Source organism: Epithele typhae, assembly GCF_022376455.1.
Source record: "Epithele typhae strain CBS 203.58 chromosome Unknown BXZ73scaffold_97, whole genome shotgun sequence".
NCBI classification, from domain to species: Eukaryota; Fungi; Basidiomycota; class Agaricomycetes; order Polyporales; family Epitheliaceae; genus Epithele; species Epithele typhae.
Window position 1 is genome coordinate 7,513 of NW_025954288.1, and position 19,417 is coordinate 26,929.

The 19,417-nt window shown below is 56.0% G+C and overlaps 6 protein-coding genes across 6 annotated transcripts; 2 read left to right on the forward strand and 4 right to left on the reverse strand.

Annotated features, from left to right (window-relative positions):
* Nucleotides 1-223: 223 nt before the first annotated feature.
* Nucleotides 224-2,829, forward strand: BXZ73DRAFT_81977 (uncharacterized protein; the record flags this gene model as incomplete). The annotated part of the gene is made up of 13 exons (XM_048023617.1): nucleotides 224-310; nucleotides 369-515; nucleotides 570-861; nucleotides 916-938; nucleotides 995-1,055; nucleotides 1,126-1,386; nucleotides 1,444-1,636; nucleotides 1,692-1,734; nucleotides 1,791-1,859; nucleotides 1,913-1,971; nucleotides 2,032-2,273; nucleotides 2,332-2,663; nucleotides 2,725-2,829. 13 exons carry the CDS (start codon nucleotides 224-226, stop codon nucleotides 2,827-2,829), a joined length of 1,914 nt encoding a protein of 637 aa, XP_047872128.1.
* Nucleotides 2,830-4,378: 1,549 nt separating this feature from the next.
* Nucleotides 4,379-6,438, forward strand: BXZ73DRAFT_81978 (uncharacterized protein; the record flags this gene model as incomplete). Its single annotated transcript, XM_048023618.1, has 7 exons — nucleotides 4,379-4,515; nucleotides 4,656-4,871; nucleotides 4,911-4,944; nucleotides 5,466-5,527; nucleotides 5,684-5,940; nucleotides 6,149-6,182; nucleotides 6,240-6,438. 7 exons carry the CDS (start codon nucleotides 4,379-4,381, stop codon nucleotides 6,436-6,438), a joined length of 939 nt encoding a protein of 312 aa, XP_047872129.1.
* A 1,837-nt stretch (nucleotides 6,439-8,275) lies between these two features.
* On the reverse strand, nucleotides 8,276-9,737 carry BXZ73DRAFT_55601 (uncharacterized protein; the record flags this gene model as incomplete). The annotated part of the gene is made up of 2 exons (XM_048021372.1): nucleotides 8,276-9,440; nucleotides 9,499-9,737. 2 exons carry the CDS (start codon nucleotides 9,735-9,737, stop codon nucleotides 8,276-8,278), a joined length of 1,404 nt encoding a protein of 467 aa, XP_047872130.1.
* Nucleotides 9,738-11,702: 1,965 nt separating this feature from the next.
* On the reverse strand, nucleotides 11,703-11,962 carry BXZ73DRAFT_33781 (uncharacterized protein; the record flags this gene model as incomplete). Its single annotated transcript, XM_048017836.1, has 2 exons — nucleotides 11,703-11,865; nucleotides 11,886-11,962. Coding segments are annotated over 2 exons (240 nt in total), but the record flags the coding sequence as incomplete, so codon positions are not given.
* Nucleotides 11,963-14,494: 2,532 nt separating this feature from the next.
* BXZ73DRAFT_107002 (FAS1 domain-containing protein) lies at nucleotides 14,495-16,019 on the reverse strand (the record flags this gene model as incomplete). Its single annotated transcript, XM_048016801.1, has 5 exons — nucleotides 14,495-14,714; nucleotides 14,845-15,074; nucleotides 15,129-15,465; nucleotides 15,516-15,744; nucleotides 15,794-16,019. 5 exons carry the CDS (start codon nucleotides 16,017-16,019, stop codon nucleotides 14,495-14,497), a joined length of 1,242 nt encoding a protein of 413 aa, XP_047872132.1.
* Nucleotides 16,020-17,053: 1,034 nt separating this feature from the next.
* On the reverse strand, nucleotides 17,054-18,843 carry BXZ73DRAFT_81981 (uncharacterized protein; the record flags this gene model as incomplete). Its single annotated transcript, XM_048023619.1, has 2 exons — nucleotides 17,054-18,757; nucleotides 18,829-18,843. The coding sequence occupies 2 exons, from the start codon at nucleotides 18,841-18,843 to the stop codon at nucleotides 17,054-17,056; spliced, it is 1,719 nt and encodes a 572-aa protein (XP_047872133.1).
* Between the last annotated feature and the right edge of the window lie 574 nt (nucleotides 18,844-19,417).

Genomic DNA, 19,417 nt, shown 5'->3' on the forward strand with positions numbered 1-19,417 from the left:
GCCAATTGCGGCAATGTGTGTATGGTTTCCACATCTGTGAATGTATTTGTCTCATACCGTATCTGTTCATGGCACCATGCTGTTTTCGTCGTCAGAAGCCGTTATCTCGAGTATAAAAACGCCCCCATCCCTCTGCTGTGTCGTAGCATCTGCCCCGCATTCTCCTCATTAACTCACCACACTCTCATACGCATCCAACTACTGAACGCCAGTGTTCCTTACGATGGCCCACCATAATGAACCCAAATGGGTCATTATAATGAACCTCACCTGCAAATCCGACACACAGGATGAAGACGCGAAGTCGCTGGTGAGTGAGACCGAAAATAACACTGGGTGTACATTTGGTGACAATACACTTTCTCCAGCTGTCATATGATCTATTTTTGAGTACTTCATGCAATCGCACTGGCAATACGAATTCAATAAAAGAAGAACTTTCACAAGGAAGCGAGGCACCCGTGAAATTGTTCAGAGGGAATTTGGAGCGCAAGACAGAGCAACAAGCCTCCATGGTATGTCTGTAATTGTTAGTATCTTCAGTCTCTCATGCTGCTTTCTTTTTCCAGATAACTCATATCACGAGCATCAACTCAGTTGCGTCTCAGGAAGTCATTTACCAGATGTCTAACCAGAATCACATTCGTGCAAGCTCAAGCCCTCAAGTTGTCCCTACAAATGCTGATCCATCTCGTCGGCCATCCCGCCAGGCTACGCACCTCCCAGCACACGCGACCTCTTCGACACCACATGCTAGCTATGCCAACGTCCCCGGAAGTGCATCAGTGACTCCTTACACTCCACTCGGGTCTTTTTCTACAGGGATGGGAGTCAACGCCGCTAATCTTTGGGGCAATAGATGTACGCATACGCAACACATGTCGCCATTGTATAATTCTAACACTACTATTTCAGGCCCTTTGTATACAACGTCATTGGTGCGTTGACATATATTATTAGTTTTCTCTGCACCATTGCGAATCACTTCTTATAGAAAATCAATTCGACAAGTTACTCCAAGAAAGAAGTACTCACTGAAGTGCTCATTGACACTGGTGAGTGGGCAGTCCACTGGTTTACTGACCACTTCAAGTATTATGTGCTCACTATGTTCATAATATTCAGGATCTCCTAACAGGCGGGTAAATATGCCTACAGATTGTTCTATACTGACTCCCCCCCACAGTTTCGTCTTGGGAAACCGCTACTGTCTTCTTACTATGGGCAAGCGTCCAGAAGATGAAAGCACAATACGACATTGGCCCAGCCTCATCCCCAAAGCTCACTGCCCCATCGAGCACCCATGGATCGATGAACATGGGAACCTCAATATTCAGGCAGAAACTATCCAATATATGGCTAGGTTTTTTGACAACAATACTACTTGTACGTTTTCGTAATTGCTTTTAATCTGTTCCTGCAACCAATTGAGCACATATATAGTGATATACCTCGAAAAGGACAGATCCTTTTGGAAGAAATGGATCGCAAGGGTGAAACTCTTCGATTTCAATCAATCCACACTTGATATCACCAGAGAAGAGCCCATAAGCAGTTTTTTCGGCATTGGGGTTGCCCGCACGGAACCTTTGACTGAAGAGCCGTATACTGGAATACTAGGGCTCTCATACATGGAGTTGGTTGAATCCTCTAGTTTATGTGTTGATCCAACTAACACCACTTGGTTCCAGCTTTCAGCCAAACTTTTCTGTGAACAATATTCCGTTGAATGATGTGAGTATGGATGAAACTTTGCTGTTCCTTTGTCGCTGAAACTGAAATACCACTAGAATAAATCGGCACCGCCATCCTTCCTGTCCATGATCAGGAACAAGCTCAGTCAAGGCTTATCTACTGGAGTATGCAATCATGTTATCACATACATACGGCCCACTCACTGAATCTACTCCAGGCTCAGGGTGTGGGAATGTACTTTGTCTGCACGGGAAAGATAAGTGGAACTGGACGCTCGTACGTTCTCGGTCATATCTTTGCAGCCAAATATAGAGCTCATGGACGTCATCATGGCAGAGTCCTAGTCATGCCCGATTGGCCACTCCCTGACAGGACAACTCACCTAATGGACCCTACCATTCTGGACTCGTTCCAGAGTCTACATGTCGACACTGGCTCACCAACATGGGGATATGGAAAGTGGGTGGCAATTCTCATGGAGATTGCAATAGAAGTACTTCGCGAGGACAATACCTGGGAGAAGCTTGTCTCTGCTGTTCACAACAGTCGTCGGCCTGTTCATGTTGCGTTAGACACTGGTACGTTTTGGCGTTTGATATAGATTTACAGCAAATAATTGACACTGGAAAATCCCAGGTTCTTCCACGTCTATGCTGCCGACTGACATGCTGTCAGCACTTGCTTCGGGTATCAGCACTAACAAGGAGCTCGTAAAGGATGCTCTGAATTCCCTGAAGCCGGCATATACAGTAAAATCCACCGTTAACACCGCCAGAAACAACATCCGCGTTCGGTACTACTTCCAAGGTCGAGATGGCGCCCCGGAGGTCGAAGTGGTCAGTCACGGTGAACACGCCCTCTGGCATGAACACACGAAGGAAGGCGTCATCTGGCCGACGGAGGATTACTTCAAGGCCATTCCTAGACATGGATTTGGAACAGGAGAGGATGCAGGGCTTTTCGGAATTGTACGTCTTTCATTGAATCGAATGGGAACCTTTGCTGAAAGCAATGATCTCGAACCACCAGCAATTCTTCAAGACAATGATCATTGGCCTTCATACTGGTCAAGGCAGTGCGCCTTTCATTCGGATGAAGGAAATGACGCCGTGGAACCATAACATTACGGAGTGAGGATCGTGGAACGGCAGTATTAGCTCCAGTTCACTTTGTAGGATAGTTGGATCAACGAGTTCGAATGTACTATTACAATGATGAGATATCCGACAATGTGTATCTACCGAGGTTGGCACCGTGCACGCGCAGACCACCAGATTCGAGGCACGACCCCTCCGCGTCTTCGTACGTTGGTAAAAAAAAACAGCGCCCCTCCACAGCTCCCGCTACAGCTTCTCCGATCTCCCTGCACCTTCGTGCTTCTGCGGGAGTCGCGCGGGCACTGCAACCCGATTTACTGCGCACGTATGTGCAGCGAGCAGCTGAAGAGACACATCGCATTGCGTGTGTCAAGCGATGAGCAGGCCCCAGTGCGCCAGAGCAGAGCTGCTTTCCAGAATCGCGCGCGCACGGCGTCCCAGTCCGCGTCAGGGGAGAGCAGCGGGGGCGTGTAGAACGCGGCGAATTCCGGGTGCACGGCACGGTTGGGCACGGGCTGGGGAGGTCGGTCGGAGGCCAGCGGCATGCGTGGACTTGCAGACGGTGCTTTTAGCAGAGGAGATCTACCTCGGAGCAGCAGGGATCTCACATGGTGACGGTGATGAACCAGCGGCGGAGAGCCTCACATTCGTACTTGACAGTTCACTCTATCTAACCGCTGGACCAAAGTATTATCGCAGTATTTTTTTGGAAAAAGAGGCGATAATGAGTGTTACATCAAAAATCTGCGAAGGTAGACGTACAGTATGGTTGGATCGTCGAGGGCCGAATTCGTGTGCACACTGTACTTAGGACGTCTTACCAGTGGCGCTGCGTCAACGGTTGAGCTATAACGCATTTCGACGCGTGATGTGGCTGAATATGAGGTACTTGTCGTGCGCCAATTCCTATACTAACCAGCATTTCCCCGTTTCAAGGCTATGCTCTTCGGCTTCCACCAGTTCACCTCGAGCAAGGCGGCCTCTTCCGAGATCCCTGGAGGACGATGAGCTATAGGAGTCGGCGACGGGATCTTGAAATTGAACATGCCTTCAAACTACCACCGATTTATTGCATAAAACGACGCTATTAGCATGTGGTCCATGCTGCCGCATAAGTTCGCAATCGGGATTCTGAGGTGCGCGCTTCGAGACACCAAGACGGTGTTGACTTGAATAACAAGAAGATGCTCTCATGCTCCTTCTTTATTTCTGTGAACTCCCAGTCGGCGGCTCCGTGCTCTGAATACACACGACAGAAGCACCATGGAAGGAAATGGGAGTCGACTCAAAGAAGCACCCACCTCGAGAAGTCGAAGAACTCGAGCCTGGAGCGCAAGGCGAGGACGACCAGCCTCTCTGACTGGTGAGCCGCCTTATAATCCTCGTGGACTCGCATCGAGGCCGTGGTATGCACGGCTTTCACGGGGAGAGCTTTGAAGGTCGCGAGTCGAAGTTGGACTCGTAAAGGCGTCTATGTGGCAGCCTGGGCCTGGGAAAGTCGGATCACACGTGACACAACTGACGCGTCATGGTGTCGGGCGTCGGGCACGGTGCAGGTACGTCTTTCTCAACTGTCCCCGTCAATCATGTCCCTTCCACATCTCATTCCTGGGAAATTGAGCTCTGGGGAACCGGGCATGATGTGGAGTCCACGCACATCCCCAAGCGCGTTCACGCGCCTCCCGCGCGTGTCCGCCGTCGTTTGCATGCTCTCTACTGCAGTGTGAGTGCCCCTCAACGCTGCTGTCCTGACTTACGCGCTCATGCCAATCCCAGTCATCGCTGTCGGTGCTAAGATCTTCTACGCTACCCTCAGTACGCTTTGCACGTCATGTACTAAGCAACCCCCTCACTGCCCTGCAGCATTCTCGGCCTACCATCGCTCTCTGCTTCCCCACATGCATTGCACGGCACGGCAGACCGACGGCGTCACTCCGTGACCAGCATCCAGGCCATCTCCAACTTGGGCCTCGGCGGCGGCTACGTCTACATTGGTGCCCCACCATATTCTGGCTACCATCCATCGATTGGACGACAAGCGAACGGTGCCTTAAAGCTCATGGTCGAAATTAAGTGGAGGTACCTTAGTTTTAAACGTATTTCCACCGCTCTATGCAGCTTTCAGATAGCTGTTGTGGATGGGCGGGCAGTGGTGCGTTAGCAGCGAAGTGCTGCTCCAGCTATTACTGGACGCTGACGAGTACATCCTTGGCATTTCGTTGGATCCAGTCACTATTTTCCTCTCAGCTCTATTAAGCACGCCTGTTCAGTTCCACGTGGCCAAACCTTCCTCGCTCACGATACTCTCTCGGTTGAAGCCTCGTCTCCCCATCTGGCCCGTACGCATCTCCACCACTTCACACGCTGTAGGGGCTCACCACGAGCCACCTGCAGATCGACGCCGCGCCACCACGACCAGCTGTGGGGACACCTACCCCTCGGCCTACTCGAGCTTCGGCTTCGCTCGTGGCCGTATCGGAATCTGCACGCTCCTGTGCTTGTCTCCGAGCTAGTGCAGGCCGATCTGGTGTAGTACTAGCCGTTCACCCCGTTCATGACGATGTCCCACATCGTCGGAGGGTGTTGCAGGGCATACGACCGACCTACCGAATACTCAGCCATGACGGCAAAGGCGCCCTTCTGGAGACTGCGTCGACGTTCCCGGCGCTGTAGTGGCTGACTTTCATCCGAAAATACGCAAACGACGACGAATTCAAGCATACGTGGGCAAAATTGTACGTTCTCCTTATCTTGACGATCACAGGGGCTGACATGGAAGGTCGTCCAGGCTCTCGGAGGAACCATCATTACGCTCGAACTCCCTGTCGAGAATGCGCCGTCGCGGGAGACCGCCATTGGCCCGTATATTATGCTGACCGTACGGCATCTAGTCATGCAGAGATGCCTTGTCCTACACCTCCGGAGATTCTGCTGGCTCCTAGGCGACACTCTCAAGCCATTTTGGTCACGTTTCCGGGACGCGAAGAGCTCTTCGTTGCGAATCCCACCGCGGAGGATCAGCCGGAGTCGCCTCCGGCTCTTCACTCGCTTTCCCTGCCTCCGCTAGTCGCTTGTAATGCCGCAACCGCGGACCTGGGGAAACTTCGCACGGAGCTCAAAATGGAAGCGACGTTTCTGAGCACCGCGGGTATGCTTCGTGTCCTTCAGCAGCGCCAGACTCGGTGACGTCCAGTAGCGAGCCTCTTTTGGCAACGGAGGCGCCCGAGTCCCGAACACCGACCTGCTCTCGATGACTTTCAGGTTATGTCCGATCATCTTGGGATTCTAAGCACTTCTGCTCCTCTCTTCTTTGCGCTTCGAAACTGCTTGGACTTGCTGCTGCCGATGGCCTCAAGGCTCCAAGACCCCAGTAGAGAACGCGCTGCAGCCGTATGTTCCTCACACCACGTTCCCGTGGCCAGATCTCTAATACATCCTCGTCCCAAGTTCCGTCGTGGGTGACCGCGTCACATCTCCCGCTAACGCCCCGCACCCTGCCCGTTTTCGACTGGCTGACCTCGGGTGGCGCGGGAGTAAGGTCGGGCGGTTCCCGCCTGCGTTCGAGCGTCGCGCAGGTGCTCCGTATCCTGGAGTAGTGCCCAACGCCGCGCTCCACGTCTTCGGGAACACCAACACCCTGGCTTGACCGCAGAAGAACAAATCAAGCGCCGACCGGACGTATGGCACGTGGTGAGGAGCTCCGCCGCGGTCATGGAGACTGTCTTCCGAATTTGCAGCGCATACCACCGGGGCTCTAGAACTCGGATATCAAGCCGGCAAAGACGAACGTCGCTCATGGGCGCCCATTGGTGAGTGGTGCATAGTCTCTTGAGGTTCTGTGCACTGACCGTTCCAATAGCATGACGTCGCTACCCCGCTTTTCTTCGGCGAATTTATACGCCGCCTTCGAGTCCACCAGCCGGACAACAACATCATCCATGTCATCGATCGCGTCCTCGATACCAACCCCCAGCTCTGCGAGTTCGGCGCGAGTACATACCCTCCGTTCCGCAGATTCCGCCCCCTCGTTTGCACTCCCACGCATACCACACCGCACCCCTATTCTCACAACGTGGATCCAGACCGTGTGTCGCTGACTTTGATCCTCTTTGGCTTTAGGGAGGCTTCTGCGTCGACCCCTGCGTCGGTCGCGGCGACGGTGAATGAGACCCCGATGGCTTCAGCGCGACGGAGTGGCTCGCGTCGGCGACGTCGACGGGCACCGAACAGCGTGAGCGCATGCCCCACGCGCCCCCGCGCACTCGCCGTGTCTTCCAAACAACATGCGTCGAAATTGCGTATCATTCGCGCTTTCCCATATCGGATCTTCACGAGCCCTTTGCTTACGACGAGTAATTTCGCTTCTACTACGAAGATTTAGCCAGAACAGGCACTTTCCATGCCTGAGATATGTTGAACACTCTGGATTCGGACCCGTTTATGGTGTGCTCAGCATTGCCGTCCTGCCAGGCGTCGTGTATCTGCGGGCGGTCGGGGATTCGATATCATGCACCGCGGGGGATGAGCATATTTTTTGTGCTCGCGGGGTACTTGTATATTACCGCCATCAGATGCTGGATGCTTGCCTCATTTAAGAGTGGACATCTCGCTGAGAGTTTCTCTTCTGGAACCATCTGCACAACGGACTCGTCACAGGATTGCCAGGCGTCGTCACGCTAATGCGAGTGCTTCAGGCTAGGCGTAGAGCAGTCCGTGTCTACACGCGTTGAACAGAAATCCACCATCTGGTGTAGTTCCCTCCCGCAGCGATATTTACTCACATATGAACCGACCAGCTGCTCCCCGCCCAGATGCAGGAGACCCAATGCTCTCACCGAACGCCGCGCGCAATGATGGCCTTGCCGTACGCGACGCACCTTTCCCCGCTCCAAATGGCATCTTTTGTTGTGCCTTGTTCCGCCATCGCTCTCTGTCCCTCATCACAATCATTACCCAGATCGTTTTGCTTTATCTGCCCTTCATCCTCGCGTGACGACGCTCGATTTCTGGACAATTTTAATACAAACAACGTCGTATGCATTGAGATCCTCATTTAACTTCGATGCGCTTTATCTATTCACGTCCAAAGGGCGCCGCACGAACCATGACGAGCTTTGTAAAACTAAAGCTCGTCTTCTAACTTCTCTACAAGTGTAACTTCTCCATCATGCTCACCGCCACGAACTACCGTAAATAAATACCAAACAATGGCATCGTCATAGGGCATAAGACACACCGACTCCAAAGTCGGAATGAAACGGGCGAAGACTGAGGCCGCTGCACGGATACGGATGAGGAGTAGCTCGTTCCAGTCCTGGGTGAGCTCGAGCGCGGCGGAAAGCTCCGCCGCGACTTTCTCCTCAGCACCGCTGAACAGTTCGGCGCAGAGCCTCCGATCGAGCACTATCCAGTGGAGGAAGATACGGAGATGGCGAAGCGAGCCGCTGCGCCCGAGCGCCTTAGCAACGTCACGCTGCAGACGGCTATGAGCTCAAATAAACGCAGGAGAGTGACTGTGGGCATACCAAGGGTCGCGGAGGCTCGGGTGTATTGTCGTGCCCTTCATAATCCACCGTGTCGTCGTAACGATAGATCGTGAGCCGCTCGAGGCGAGGGAAGCGCTCCGCGACTTCACAGAGAAGCGCGTCTTCGACGTTTCCGTCTCCCGTGATTATATACTCCAGCTCGAGCGTTGAGATTCCGGTTGCGGCGCACGCGCGGATGATGCGGAGGACGTGTTCGTCGACGGGGACGTACATAGACCATCGGAGAAGGTCGTTTCTGCCGTGTTTGTAAATTCCAGGATTGAGCGCGTCTATGCTGTGCGGATGAGGCCATGTACGCAGGCGGAGGGTGTGCAGCGTCGAGGGGAGATGGGCCCATATCTGATCGTCAGGCTGGGGTTGAGTGACGACAAGGTCCTCGAGGAACGGCCACGGCATCGCTCCGGCGGAGACGTCCTCGGGCCAGATGATACGATCTCTCGTATTCACTCCAATTGTAAGCAGGCTGCGGACGACGCGGAGGTGGAGAAGTCGAAGCTCGGGCATCAGTGCGAGAACGAGAATGAATGTAGGTCGGGGTCCCCCTTGGTAGTGCATTCCCTCGATGACGAGCTCGCGTAGACATGGCCAATTGTGTTGCGACAGTTCGGAGAAGGGAACAGCTTCCATGGGGAGATGAAGGACGCGGATACGCGAACGCAGTTGAGGGACGAGCAGTCGCAGTAGAGTTGCCTCGCGTTCGTTGCTCCTGGAGTTTTGGCGTAGAGGGAGTGGCTTAGATTTGAACGTGGTTAACGTGGCGACGATCGTCGGACAGTCCCAATACGGGGGGTCGTAGGGATGATAAAGAGAGCCAATGACCTCGAAATGGCGGAGTTGGGGGATACGCAGGATGGATTCGATGACTTTCGGAGGAACTCCGATCTTCTCACCGTCTATTCCATTGGGGAGCATGTTGGGAATGCCGATAATCACTGCGTTTAGCCGAGGAATTGACCGCAGAGCGATCGCCAGAAAGTCCGCCACGCGCCACTCGTGGCTGGACGCGTCTTGAATATGCTCTGATCCGACCACGTCACCGTAGTAGCCTTTGTAGCCGCTATGTGGCCTGAACCTACGGAAAGGCCCGTGGAGGAAAAGTGTTCTGATCGCGAAGTGGTGAAAACTGCAGCCCAGATCATTGAGCGGGGGAAGAGACGTACCGAACGTATGGCCAAAGATGATCCGGTATAAAGGAGGAAGGGCTCTGTATCAGATCCTTTGAAGACGCTTTGACATCCCGGAAGAGTGTCGGTAAGCAGAGGCTTCGTACCCACACGCACGTTTGCGCGAGGGACGCAAGATCAGTGAGTGGCGAGTGGAGTTCATCAATGATTTGCAGCAGTATGTCGTCCTCTAGATGGCGCAGCGTTCCTGGTTCAAGTCTTTCCAACACGGCCATTCTTTTTGGAGGACTCTGAGATGAGTTGACGAGGCGACCGACACAGAGCTGCAGTGGGAGGCTGCAGCAGTGTAGCGGCTCAGGCGTGCGCTCGATGGGGCTCGCCACCCGTGCTCCCCCCGGCCACCGTCGCCCCCCGAACACCGCCATCCAGGTCCGCGGCAAGGCTGCCGCTGGGTATTTAGTCCGAGCCTGACTCTATTTAATCTAGTAGTGAATACACTAAGACGTCCACTTCTCCGTCCTCCTTTCTCCTCACCGTCTTGCGCATGTAAGTATCTCGGCGCGCTGGATGAAGTACACAGTCTCCATCCCATGCACCACTCCGCAGGAAGCGAGAATTCATTGCGCCGAAGTTCACGTTCAGTTTCTTGTGGACGATCAGACAAGGAAGAACGGGGTACTTCGTCTAGAACCTGACGCTCAGCGCGCCGCAAGTCGTGCGCTCATGTGACATGCAGATGAAGATAAAGTCAATGGGGTGGGTTTGCGTTCAGATATGTCCAGCAAGATAATCCACTGAAGCAGGCGTACGCACGAGCAGCACCGGAGAGAAACCATGCTCACTCCGCAGACCCGTGTATCCCCAGGACGAACCGACGTCCGCTGCGAGCTACATCAGGAAAAACCCAAATCCCTATTGAGGGGTAAAATATTGATAAGCCGATATATGCGAAAATACTGCCACTGTTCCAACTCACCGCAGTTTACAGACACTATCTCCTTCCTTCTGGCCGCTTATTGGGTGGATGAGGTATAATTTGACATGTTTGAGTGGGTGTGTTGGATATCTGTACATGTAGGTAGCCAATAATGATATTTTCGACTGGATCCCGACGATTAGTATGATGCCGTGTGGCTTCCCCTGCTGTTCACACACACACAGATTGGACACACGGAAAGCAGCCATTGATTCATGATCTAATCCCACATTCTACAATACTGATTCGTCAATGAAAACTTATCTGAATGTTCGGTGTCCCGGTCACCCGTCTCTCCGTGGACATGCTACATGCCTTGTGCGATCAACACATTTGCGGGCTGGGGCGGTGGGTGACAAGGCGGGGAGCCCGACGAGCAAATGTGCCGGTGAGGGTTCAGCACGTAGCTAGGCGAGTCCGGCGCAGCGATCGCGGCGTTGCTCGCGGAGTGCGTGCGCGGCGTGTATGCATGTCCCTAGTTTGAAACGACGTTAAAATCGGAGGACAACCTGATGATGACGCGCTCGAGCACGTCGAGGTTGCCTTTCGGCGCGAGCCCGGGGAGGAGGGCGACGAACCAGGGCATGTGCGCGGGTCCGCGACGAACGCTTCAAGGTACCACTTCGGCTGCGGGAGTTCCGCGTGGTTGTACTGTGCGTGGCGGTCCGTTGTGCGAGGACGTGTGCGAGGGGTAGTACGTCGTGCTGTCTGGATGAGCACGCTTGGGGCGAGCCGGGTGTAAGCGTTGACCGTGGCGCCACATCCGACAACAATCGGATTGAGGCGGAAGTAGCTGTCACGCTCGCCGGAGGCCGTGCAACGAGCGCATTGACAACTTGGCTGCCATCGTGGAGTCAGAAGGTCACACTCACCCAGGCGCGCCCACGAGTCGATGACCACATCGTGGACGATCTTCGCGCCCAGCACCCGGTAGTAGAGAACTTCGAGGGGCCTCGTGGCCGAACAGATTTGAAGGGGCGTGCTCGATGCGGGGGATGGTGACGTCGACATCGACGACCGCGCGAACTGTGCGAGGACCCTGCGCTATACGGCGTCGCACCCGCGTGCCCAGGAATGGGACAAGGGATATGCCTCTGTGGCAAAGCGGCTGTGTCATGTTGGTGCACATGGATGTTGGCGCAGACACGGTGGTGTATGGGATGGAAGGCGTGAGTTATGGCATTGATGATGGGAGGACGTACATACATAAGATACGGTCTAACGTACTTGAGATATCGTTAGACTCGAACCCCTTGAGGGCGGCGATTAGTCGATGGCCTGACGACCCTCGTGCGGCTGGGAAGCGTGCTTGTAAGCATTGGAGGACAGCGAGAGTGGCGGCGAAGACGACGGAGGTGTGCAGTCGTGAAGTTTGATGAAGGAAATACACAATGAAGTTGGCGAGGGGAGCTGAAGCGCTGAGGAGGCTGAAGGGGTGTATTTGGACAACGGACGCCGGTCTGGATACGAAGAGAAATTCGTGCGCGCGCAGAGCTTCGCGGTTTGTTTGTGGTCGTAGTACGGGACCTGGTTGGCGGAAGGTGGGAGATTCGGGGTACGGACAGAGCGCGGGGAAGGCACGGGAACTCATAACAACATGGTGCGAGCTCAAGCCAGGGCGCCGGATGACAGGCTTGGGCCGCTTCGTGAACGACGAGGGATGCATGTAGAGCAGTGGAGGAGGAGGAGGAGGAGGTTGGAGGGACCGGTACATGTGTATGTAGCGCCCATCCGCAACGCGACGATGCGCGTCCCCTTGGCAAGGCCCTTGGTGACAGTCACGGTGTCCCCGCTCCGTGCCAGCTGCCACCACCACCTCTCCTCCTCCTCCTCCTCCTCCTCCTCCTCCTCCTCCTCCTCCTCCTCCTCCTCCCCTCCTCTTTCAACCTAGCGGTTTTGTTGCTCTCCGCGGCCCAGCTTCCAGATCTCCACCTGCCACTTCACCAGTCGCACCAGGTCTTTCTTCGCCCCCGCGGGCCGGTCCAGCGCTTTCGTGCACTCGTCTCGGTTGCGTACGACGTCGACCACGACCACGACGATCTACGTGACGACGACTACTTGGCCGGCTCCTCCCTAGATTCGTACGGGCCCCGTGGACATAGACGAGACGTCCCTCGACTCCTCCGTTGAGAGCCCCTCATCTCTCCGCGACGACACCGCGCCTGAAGGTCGCGCATCCGACATGCGGGTTTCGGGCGCGCGAGCTAGTCCGGGCAACGTACATGTTCACGGAGCCCAAGACTTCTGACAGTGTCAGCCTGGACAACTTTGGCATCTAGGCGGTGAGTGTCTTAATCTTATGACTGCATGGACCCGCCCTGCGAGCGATGGGGACCCTAGCACCTGGCCAGTCACGCCCCTTGGGCCACTTATCAGCCAGGTCGGTCTCGTTCGTGCTACCGCCAAAGCCCACCCCTCTGCAGAGGTCAACGCGTCTTCGACCGCGGTGGTCGTTCCTCCATCTTGGGAATCTGTGAGTACCCCCGTCTTGATCTCCCGCTCGTGCCTCTGCTCACCTACTACCGCTCTTCTATCTCCGTCGGCAAGTGCGACGAAGAACACAAGTCGGACGACACGCACCGGCGCGCGGCCAGTTCGACGGACCCGGACATCGACATCGACCGGACGTGCCTTGGAATCGCAAACATCTTTGTCACTGGTGAGGTAGTGTATGTGTACTTTCATCCGTCTGTTCTCCTTAGCTGACTTGTTTTCTCCCCGTGCGTGCCCTGACCTCTCTTCTTCTATCGCTGCCTTGCCTCTGTTCATTTTCCCCCATACACACACGCACAGACCCCCGCGCGATATGCGCACCACAGCCACATCTGTCACTGGGACGGCCTCGTTGTCGTCGTTCACGTCCACGTCCTACCAGCGGACGGCGACAGCACGAGTGCCAGCATCCTCCCCAGCGTCTTCCACGGGTATGTTGTCAGTGGACAGAGAGGCCCGCGCGACGGAGAAGAATCGTGCGGGAGGACGTCTCCAAGGCCTCAGGTCTCATGCATGGGGGTAGGGCACGTTCGTGCGCCGTCGAGGGTGCGATCTGTGAGAGGACGGGCAAGTACGCGAAGAGCTGCGCGTGCGCGTGCTCGTTGGTCGCGGTGGTAGCGGGTGCGAGTGCTTGTGGCGTCCATTCCGTATTCGCGCATGCCCCGCAAAGGAGGTCCAGTGCTTGAGCATCGCGCCCTTTCTGTTCCTCCGTAATTTATGTGCGCTTCTTAGCAGATCAGGCTGTGGTACCGTTTACATTGCGTCATCATTTCTCGTTGATATGTACTACATCTATGTCGCTGTTGCTATGCATCCGATACTGAGCCAATGTTCATGATTGTGCTATATTGTATGGGTGATGAGTGCGACTACTCGATATCCAAGCTTGAATCAGTGATCTACGGACATGGATGAGACTAAATGCGCCTGGTGAGGGCCTGCTCTCACGACTAACTCTTCCTTCTCCATGTAATGGTCTCTCATTAGCAGATGGGTAAGCGAAAAATAATACTTCCGAATAACGCGATAATCTGGCTCATTAGCCCTCACAAGCCTCAGTAACATCTCATTATGGATTTGGGTTTTTCCTGATGTAGCTCTCCTCCATTGTCTACCCATTCACCTCTCCTTTCGCCTCCTTCTCTTCCTCCATTTCGATCTTCACGCCCTCCTTCTCCTTTCACACCCCAGAAGCCACCTTCTTCTAACACGTGCTCAACACAACATCTCTCAGACGACCTGGCGGCTTGTGCATACTCAGCTGGCTGCAGAGCCGGAACCAGTGCGCCAAATCCTTTGCTTCGTGAGAGTCTGATGCAAAGATACAGAAATCCAACATGCAGCCGCGAGTGAGATACGCTTGCAGGGAGACACGAATTATTCATCGTAAACAAATGGATGCCAAGAGTGGAGTATCCTGAATACATCTGCACTCGCGCAGCTACCACATACATATCATCAGGGTCAGTGCGGTGTTCGGATCACACCTCGGATCCGGGAAAGCGCGAAAGATACACGATCTCGATACAACCTGCTCGCACCATCGAACCCAGCTTCTCCCGTTCACACGATGACCACGATACCCGCCAAGACGCCGACCATGGTGGCCGCGATCTGGAGGATATGGCGAGTGCGCGGGGGCGCATGACGCGCCCCCGCAGCGCTGCTCGTACCCGTCGACGTCGCCGACGCGAGCGACGCGGTCGCGCTGAAGCCAATCGGCCCCGTCGGGGTAGCCTCCGCCGTCGCCGCGACCGACGCAGAGGACAGTGCAGAAACCTCCCTGAGATCCGAAGAGGGGTAGAGTCAGCGACGTGCGGTCTAAATTCGCGCTGGGCGGACAGGGGTGGGACGCGGGATGCGGGGGAATGCAGAGGAGGAGGCGGCGTCTGCGGAATGGAGGTAGAACTCACGCTGAGCTCGCGGCGCTGGGGTTGGTGTCGGTGTTGAAGAGAACGCGGTCGATGACGTGGATGACGCCGTTGTAGAGGAGGACGTCGGGCTGGACGATGAGCGCGGTGGTGCCGCCGGAGGTGACGTACTGGCCGGTGGAGTTGATGCTGAATGAGAAGGTCTGGCCTGCGGCGGAGATGCGGTCGCCGCCCACGAGGTTGGGGGAGTAAACCGTAGAACCGTTGATAAGCTGGGATCATCGCATGAGCGAGGAGGGATGAGGCTGCGAGTGGGGTGAGCGTACGTGATTCTCGAGGAGCGCATCGAGCGCAGGGGTGTTGACGCCTAGACCAGTTAGCGCGCCCTGGGCGGCGGCGAGACCAGTGTTGTTCGCCGCGAAAAGCGTGAAGCCGTGGAGGCCATTGTTGAGGACGACTTCCAGCGTGATGTTCGCAGTCGAGTTTGAGGTCGCGTTGAAGAAGTCGATAGACACGCTCTTGCTGACGCCCTGGAAACCCGAGAGCGCATCGCTATCCTGGGGGACGATGGCCCCGAACGTCCCGGGGATTTCAAGTACGTGATTGATGACATTCACCGTGATATTACCGAAGACGGTGGTGTTCTGGATCGTAGGGTCGAGCCTAGTCTAACGGTAAACTTCAGGAGCGTAGAGAAGAGTATTGTGTCGCACCGTTGGTTTAGGATGTGAAATTTACCATCCGAGCGGTTGGCCCACGCAAGTGCCTGCGCTTGATCTCCTTCCAAGCTGACGAAGCGCGAGTCGTTGAGCAGTGTCCTGCCCAGAGTGACGTTGGGGTAGTTTGTGACGACGCCGGAGAAGTTCCCCTGAACGATGTGGTAGGAAATGATGTCGTTCAAGATTTCGGGGTTCGAAGACACGTTGGAAGGAATAGCGGCCACTGCGTGCCACATCAGCGAGTGCATCAGTCGGCACGGCGAGGGACTCACGGGCTTCGTTTGAGGGGGCAAAGATCAAGAACGATCTGCCACTTTGGAGCTGCGTGAGGATGGCGCCACCAGTGGTGGTCGTATTGAGCCCTTGAGTGATGTTGGCGAGAGAGGTGAGGCCCGCGGCGTTAAGGGCGGCGATGAGCCCGGGTACAAGAGTGGCGTTCTGAGCCCACACGACGGGGCATGCTGCGAAGAGTAGCGTGGCTGCTGAGAAAAGACGCATGATAGAGGTCGTGAGATGGTCGTGAAGGGAGGGCGGACGGAAAGGCGGACGAGGGGGTGCGGCATATATACTTGCCGTCCCCTGTGCGTTCATGGTGACGACAGGCAAGCATACCGTGCAGTGCGCCCAGAACCCTGGGAAAGGCATCGAAGACCTCAATGCTCTTGGGTTAAGCCGTTTCGGTGCCCTAGATCATCGTGCCAGACGTCCAACTGCCTGGTTGACGTCATAACGAGCAAGCATCCGACGGCCGTCCAGTGGGTCCGCCGAGACGCAGTCGGCTCCTTCGGTCGAGTGAATTCTGCGAAGATCGTCCAGAATTCAAGTGACGATAGGCCGCTGAAGGTCTGAAGGTGCGTGAGCGGCGGATCTTGGCACATGTCCTTCATGCGACTGCGCGCAGATGATCGCCGCAGGAGAAGCGCCAGTCAGAGTGCCGCGTGCGAGGGGTACTGTAGGCTCCGCAACATTCAGGGGGGTCGTCCAAGAACAGAACTGTAAGACGCACGTCACAGGAGCGCCAGGCTTGGAAAATGTACGCGCAACACCGGGACAAGACGATCTGCGGAATCAGAATGCGCGGTCGAGGGCGCTCGCGAGTCTATCTGCCAATGATAATAAGAACGAAGAACTCCACATGCGTGAGCCGGAGAATTACCTCGATTACAGGACGTACATATAGGGTGCAAGTCCGCCGAGACACGCCGGCGCGGAGCTGATGGCTACGTACGCCTTCCTATCTCAAGTAAGTCCTCAGTACCAGTATAGAAGGATTTCTTGCTGGAAGGCAGAATTCCTGAGCGTTCTCTGGACTGTGTCCGTGCGCGCATATCGAGAGAGGTCGATGTCGCTTGGAAGGTAGTGAAAGTCCGAAGGCAAGCCGATCCAGCGCAGTCCAACCAGAAAAAGGCCACGCGGGGCAGCTGACTAAGGTGATTATGTAACAGGCCGCAGATTGCGTGAATGCCAAAGTTCGATTCCAAGGTGTAACCAAACATATGTGTAGCCGTGGTATAGTCATCACGCATCCTGCGTCACTCGCGGTAGCCCCATTCAATATCTTCGTCAACCCCCACCAGCGCGACCACATCCTCCAGAGATATCCCCGCGCACGGCGCTATGCACTCGAACTCCCCGAGCTTACAAGGAAGCCCTTCTCCGACCCGACCCGCCTCGTCCAAAAGCTCTCCGACACAAGCCTCGTTCTCCGACTCGCGCGACACCCGCGCCCGCGCAGCCACGACCCGCCGCACGCATGCCGCCCGCACGTCGTCGCACTCCGCGACCACCAGGCGCCGGAGCCGCGGGGCCACCCATCGGCCGCGCGCGTGCGGACCCGCCCCGTGAAACGCGCCCCAGTGGCCGCCGGTGCACGTCCCGGGCGCGAGCGCGCAGACGAAGTCGCCCGCGCCGGGGCAGCTGGTGAGGATCAGGTTCTCGACCGCGGGCAGCCAGGAGAGGAAGGCGCCCGCGGCGGTGGTGTCGAGGATGAAGCCTTCGAGGTGGAGAAGCTTGAGGCGCGGAAGGCGGAAGGCCTCCGGGCCGTTGCGAGACATGGACGTGAAGAGGAACGGGAGGGACGGGAGTGGGAGGGCGGCCTTCCCGGGTGTGAGGATGATGCTGTCTTGCGGGCGACGGGGAAAGACCTGCGGGGAAAAGTCGGCGTCGCAAACTAGCTCCAGCTCTTCGAGCGCGGGGAAGCTGAGCCCGGAGAGCTGATGGGAGACCGGCCAGAATCCGAACGACGGGGTGAACTTGGCGTTTGTGACAACGATCGAGAGGGACCTGAGGTTGGAGAACGTGAAGACGCTCTTAGGGTCGTTCCACGGCGCCTTTGGGCATTCGTGCGGGTCTTGAGCGGGGACGCCGCATGTGCATACTCGCGTCGACATGGACATGCTATTGTGCGTCGGCTGCGACTTGATCGTGAGCCAGAGGGCGGAGAGCTGAGGCATCTCGAACATGCGAAACAGCCCCCGGAGGAGAGCGCAGTCAGAGAGCCCTGACCACTCGAGAACGTCGACAGGCAGCGTGAGGGCGGGCCGATTGTAGGATTGCTGACCACCCCGAAAAACGCCAACGTCTACCGAGTGGTCAACCTTTATGATAAGGTCTTCCATGATGAGGTTCTTGAGGGAAGGGGCTGAGGCGAGGAGATCGTACAGGTGGGAGGATCGGAGGCCACCGTGGCCAGCGAATGCGAGCGCGTTGAGCATTGGCTTGATGCGGGTGCCTAGCACGACAGGACTGAGACGGTCGAGGATGACCTCTTGAAGAACTGGAAGGTCGACTTGGAAGGAAGGGGTTCTGGGTAAAGCCGGGAAAATTGGGGCTTCCAGGTAGACGGCTTGAAGGGCCGGGAGGCTCGGGAGCCCGAAGAGGTACTGGAGGTGGTGGATCTGGTGTACCGCGTCTTGGGACCACTCGCACTCCAGGTTTTGTAGCCGCGCGGACGTCGCAACGAGTTGCCGGACCGTCTGTTGGGTGGCTGGCCGGGCGGCGCGTGGGTAGGCTCTTGGACAGTATGTCACCGGACCACCGCGCGATCGCTCCAGCACTGTGGGCAGAGCGGCCGGGGACCATACGCATAGCTCGGTCCAAAGGCTTGCAGTCGTCAGTGTAAGGGCCCTCCACACTCCACAAACATGAGAGAGGATAACGGCGGCTTTCGGGTTACCCCAGACCGAGAACTTGAACACCAGGAGGAGGAGCTCGGGCGGAAAGTGGTTGATGTTGGTCTGAGACACAAAATACAAGATGGTGGCGCAATCAAGCCTCCGAAAAGACCCACCAGATGACAAACACTCACAGAAATAGTTTTCATCTCATCGGTGCGTGTGACGCAAAATGGTTGAAGGATAAAGTTCGAAGCGATGGATAGGATGGGAGGTGGGAGCGTTTGGGCAGTTTGGTGGTCAAAGCGTCAACCCCGGCAAGAAGGGATGGGCGCCGAAGTGAAGCAGCGACGATAGGAGGAGCGTTCTGAGATGTGGGGACCAGCAAGGCAGATGGAGAAGAGCAGGATGGGCGCCAAGTAGACCAACCATGACGCGGGGTAGACCCCGAGCGCGTAGCCGATACGCTCACAGGAGAACAATGGCCAATGCTTGCACGTGGCTGTTCAAAGCGGCGACCTCGTCGGCTGCGTCAACCACTCAACGCATGACTTCCGCGGGCCACAACGATTGCACTGGAAGCGAGATCAGTCAGACCCAATGTGAAGTGTAATATATGATCTGAAACTCACCTCGAGCCCGACGTCTGGTCGGTCGACGGCGACTTCCGGTACGACGTCGTGAAGTCATTGGATGCCCCACACCGTGCAATTGTGTCCGTGTCGGTCCTCGACCGCCCCAAACAAAGCGCTTCGCCTCGCTGTATTGGATACCATAGTCAGA